This window comes from Pygoscelis adeliae, unplaced genomic scaffold (genome assembly GCF_000699105.1).
Source record: "Pygoscelis adeliae isolate BGI_AS28 unplaced genomic scaffold, ASM69910v1 Scaffold12, whole genome shotgun sequence".
In the NCBI taxonomy this organism is placed as follows: domain Eukaryota; kingdom Metazoa; phylum Chordata; class Aves; order Sphenisciformes; family Spheniscidae; genus Pygoscelis; species Pygoscelis adeliae.
Window position 1 is genome coordinate 1,987,754 of NW_008824290.1, and position 5,025 is coordinate 1,992,778.

General features: G+C 40.8%; 1 protein-coding gene across 1 annotated transcript in view; it reads right to left on the reverse strand.

Annotated features, from left to right (window-relative positions):
- Positions 1-2,636: 2,636 nt before the first annotated feature.
- Positions 2,637-5,025, reverse strand: part of PIM3 (Pim-3 proto-oncogene, serine/threonine kinase) — a 6,857-nt gene continuing 4,468 nt past the window's right edge. The window contains exons 3-4 of the mRNA XM_009318772.1: positions 4,365-4,541; positions 2,637-4,227 (exon numbers count right to left, since the gene is read on the reverse strand). Coding sequence (XP_009317047.1) covers positions 4,043-4,227; positions 4,365-4,541 — 362 coding nt within the window. The 3' untranslated portion in view covers positions 2,637-4,042. The remainder of the gene's footprint in view (positions 4,228-4,364; positions 4,542-5,025) is intronic.

Consider the following 5,025-nt stretch of genomic DNA (forward strand, 5'->3'; position numbering starts at 1 on the left):
ATACTCTTCCATATCTAAAAATACCAGTCAGTAGTGTTTTAAAATCTCTCTTCCCAATTTATGCATCATTATTTTCAGAACACATACTTTAATTTCACCAACAGAGGTCAGTAAACCACTGAAAGAGAATGGTGAGAACACACCCTTGTCAATCTTTCTACCATCCTTCTGACAGTTTTGTTCAAAAGGCTCTTGTTCGGTTGCTTCAGTAAATACAAGCTTAGTTAGCTAAAGAAAAGCAAATGTATGCTTATGCACACAGGAGAATGAGTTTTATTAAGGAGATGAATTACATAAAATACTACGTTGTTAAAGATCTTTCAGCATTAGAATATATTTGAAATACCTGTTATGAAGCCAGTAGCATACATACATGCATAGGTATGATCATTGCTGAATCAATTTGTCAAGGTTAAAACAGGCTGTGATTTAAACGGTAGTTCTTTGAATGATCTACAGAATTCTATTTTTCAAGCTTTGTGCTGTTGAAAACCAACCTAGTGTAGAGAGAGTACAAAGAGGAGGTTCCCAGAGAAGTAACATTTAATGATATTAAAATAACAGATAGAAGCGCAGGAGAAACCAAAAGCTGTCACCGACTTGCTCATTTTGACAGTAACAGCTAATGGAACTATATTAACACATCATTTTCCAACTTTCAACTGTAATGAAAAGCTATTTTTACAAATCATTACTTTCGGTATATGGTGTTTCAGCCACGTGGCTTCTATTAGTGTACAGGGGAGTTTCACAACTAAAGCTGCCTGTGCAGTACTGAAAGTGTACCTTTTATGTTGAGCTAATCCCAGAGGGGAGTCAGCACTCGCGCCCGTGTCCTTTTGACCTTTATCCTTTTAATGCATTTTGCCTCAGTAGCAAAAGGTGAAAACCTAGTTTTTATGTTGCAAAACAGACCGCTTCAACAGCATTTCTCTATGAAGCTAAGGAAAGTAACATACGCTCCTGTGGAAATGTTGAAAGTCCCTAGTTCAGCAATCAACAATAGCTTTACAAACGTATTTTTAGAATCGCTTTTCTGGTAGCCCTTTGAAGCTCACCCGTACGGCCTCGCTACCACCCCTCTCAACAGCTGCGAGCATGCGAAGTCACTGGAGTGGAAGATGTTAATTATCATCAGCTACTGGAATTTCTCCAGGGACTACTTGTGGTTAGAAACGCGCTTCCCTAAAGAACTGCACTAGGCGCTGGGATCATCTCTCCTGTAGCTTATCTGAGTCCCTCCTCTTAAGCAAAAGACATAATCAATTAAGACTCCCAATCTTCACTTTTAAGCATTCTTCTCTTAGGACATGATTGTGTGATTTTCCTAAGCAATCTGAACTGTAAAATCTTTTATTTCTCTGAATAGAGTTCCAACAATAGGCATTTTCATGTATAGGTGAGTTTCCCAGAGACTAGGTTTAGCATATGCACAGATTTTGATTAAAAACTGGAGAAACAAGTCTAAAATGAAAAAGGAACAAAACCAGAAAACAGACAAATTGATGGACACGACTGTGTTTGTTTTTCCCTGACAAGTCACTTGAACTTCCTTTTTATGGCCAAGAAAAAGCCATGCGCTTTCCCCCATATCATCAGAAATCTACACACACAAAAAATGGTCTTTCCCCTTCTGCTTTACCTCCTGCTATTCAGTGGCATTTTGAGTCTAAACTAGTTAGCATCAGGAGCCCGATGTGATGTCAGCAAGTGAGATATTCCCCACAGGGAACCAAAAAAATAGTAGATGAGCTGGCAGAAAGGTCCCCAGAAAGGGAAATAACATAAAAACAACAGATTCTAAGCCTAGCCCTTTACTGTGACTACTACAAAGCACCTTTAATGACTGAACACATCCTTAAATGTACCTTGCAGATCCCTCTGTGGTAGTTAAACCTAGTAATCGCTACCACCCCCGCGAAAAGATGAAGTCAAGTCAGTCCTTAGCTGCAGACAAACTAGGATGAACTCAGTAATCTGCAGGACTTGACTCCCAACACACCAAGACGAATGCTGAGGGCATTTCTCTTGCCCTTTGCTATGGATGAGAACAGCACGTGTTCCCCAGTCCTTTATGAAGTGACACACCAGTCTTTTTTGATAATCTGAGGGAGCTGAAGGAAAACAGGCGCCTCGCTCTCCAAGAATGCTGCCCCTTTCCTGTAAGGGCACAGGAAACCCCCTTCCACCCCCTCAGAGGAAGGGGTAAGCAGGAGGAAGGAAATTGAATGTAATGGAAAGTAAACATGTCAACTGTGAAAACAGTAACCACCAGCGACTACAAAAATCCTTCCTTGCTACACTTAAGGACAATGAGTACAGTGGTATTTCAGCTATTCAGTGTTTACAGAGTTAAAAACCCCACCATTACTGGCCAATTCCCCTCTACACAGGCCATCAGCGCTGTTGTATTGTATACCTTCTCCAGTTCAACATCAAATGCAGTGATCAAGAAGCAGATACAGTCAAGATGAGGGATTGCTTAATTCTTCCAAAATGGTCACCGCTTAATGGCATAGAGCTATTAACTCCGGGTGAGCTGCTGCAGGCCTTTACAAGCTAGAGAAGGTAACGGAATACGTGTTCTGGCATCGAGAGTAATGGTGAAGATAAAAGTGAGCACACAAACACAGAACTGTTATATACAAAAAAAGTTTAATTGAAATACCTGTATAAAAAATATGATCTCCATACATTTCACACTGTTAAACAGAAGAAAAAAATCCAAATCCAAGCTGCATAAATGCAACCAGATCACAGAAACACAGCTATTAAAATAAATTAAGGTTTGTGACTCTGCCACTCTACCCTTCCAGAGCCAATGCACGGAGACTGTACAATGTCAATAATTTAAAACCCTTCCAAACAGCATTACTTTACATTTCTGGTACAATAATACCAGACAAAAGGCATACTGACTAACTTTAAAAAGTCATTCTATTTCCCTTAAATTAGACTTTGTACAACAACTTTCCATCTTCCAACAAAAATTGATAAGGTCAGAAAATTCTTTTTTTTTTTTTTTTTTAACCAAAAGTTGACAGGAATGCAGAAAAAAGTGCCATGGGCAAACCACTAGAATTCCCATGGGGAGAAGGAGGGGAAAGCACAGTGTTGAATAACTCTAACCAAATAAATTAACCAAATAAATAGCCACAGCTGAAACCTGTGGGAGGTCTTCTAAACTCCAAACAATAAATAACTGTATAGTACATGGGAAAAACCAAGTTTACATAAACACATTGTACAGGTATGGAAAAAAAAAAAGTAAAGTCCTTGAATATTGCATTGATTGTGCATTCAACATGCCCATACATACTTTAAGACTCGCAGGGTGACAAAAGGCCGGGGGGAGTTGAGAAAGGGGCTTCTCATGCCCAATGGTAGAGATGATAAAAGGAAACATGAATAAATGTTTCTGATAAAAAAGCTGATATACCTGTTCATATTTCTGTGCAGGCTATAGGAAATATTTTGAGCAGCAGAGGTGGGTTGGATTTGGAAAGGGCCAGGGGGCAGGAGTGAAATGTCTGTGTTCAAGTATTCCATCACCAGTGGATGGGACTACTTCATTCAATCACCGAACATGTTCTCCAATGCATCATAGGAGCTGCTTCCTCCAGCACTGAGTCTAAAGGGAGCAAATTCCTATAATGAACTGGATCTTCTTTGGACATACACAGCTCAAAAAAGAAAGTCCCACTGAAGCAGCTTTCAAAAAGGCACTCAAAAGCAAATAAAATCTAGTCCAGGCTCTATGAGAGCAAAAAAGTTTACCATGTATTCAAGAGGTCACTGCTTTCTTAATAAGGTCAGTCTTTGACTAAGTACTGGCCTGCAACTCCCAAACATCAGCGTTTCCAAAGGAAATCTCTCATTCCAAAGCAGAAACCAGCAAAGGGGGAAAATAAAATCAAGTCCCTCAGACAAAGATTCAACTACAGAATAATGAATGCATTTTTCTAGCCCCTCCTACGTATTGGCAGCAGCACTGTGGTCTTTCTGCTTGTAGCTCCCCTCCCAGTGCGAGGTCCTTAGTAATTCACAGACTCTCATTACTTGAACTTGTGCTAGACACATCAGTATCAAGGGTCCGTAGCCTTATGTCACAGTCCTCAGACTTCACTACTTCAGATTTGTGCATCCATTGATGGTCAAAAATTTGCTCAAGTGTTGGTCTGTCTGAAGGCCTCAGTGAAAGGCACCATTTGATCAGCTGTTGACATTCTGTAACAAACAAAAGCCATTTTAGATTAGGAAAGTAAAAAGACAATTCTGAATAAAAAAAAAATCCACCTGTAGAAGCTCAAATGTACAAGATAATGAAAAAAAAAAAGCCCCCATTTGACCCCTATACAACTCACCAGGCGAAATTCTTCTCCTGAAGTATAATCGTCCCCTCAAGATTTCTTCATCTTGCTCAAAAGGGATGTCTCCGCAAACCATATCGTACAGCAGAACTCCCAGAGACCATACCGTTGCTGACCTCCCATGGTATCTGTGGTATCTGATCCACTCTGGGGGGCTGTATACTCTCGTTCCTTAAAGCAGACAAAAAAAAAAAGTCAAGGTTTAGAGCGTTTCCCCATTGCTCGGAAGCTTCTTCTAGTTCGGGATAAATTAAACTCATAAACTTCTCATTTGGGAGTACAAAAAAAACCAGCTTTGAATTCCTTATGGGCCAAAGCCATTAGCAGTGTAATTTCAGGTCATCTGCGGGGTTACACCACCACCAGACTTGGCCCATCCGGTTGCGCTATTTTGTTGCAAGGAATAACACAGCCCCATCAGCTGACTGTTTACTGAGGCAAGCTCCCTTTCACTGACCACGTGGCGTCTGCAGCATCACACCAAAAATAGACACAAAAGGACAAAGGGGGCTGGCGGGGAGGAGACGAGAGGGCGGCAAGAAGGTGAAACTCGGGTCTACCCGTATTACACCGGGCTAATCTGCTTTATCCGATTCCGCAAGGCAGTGAACAAAATCGGGCCGCTTACGATTTCTACGTTTTTAAGCGCCCCCCC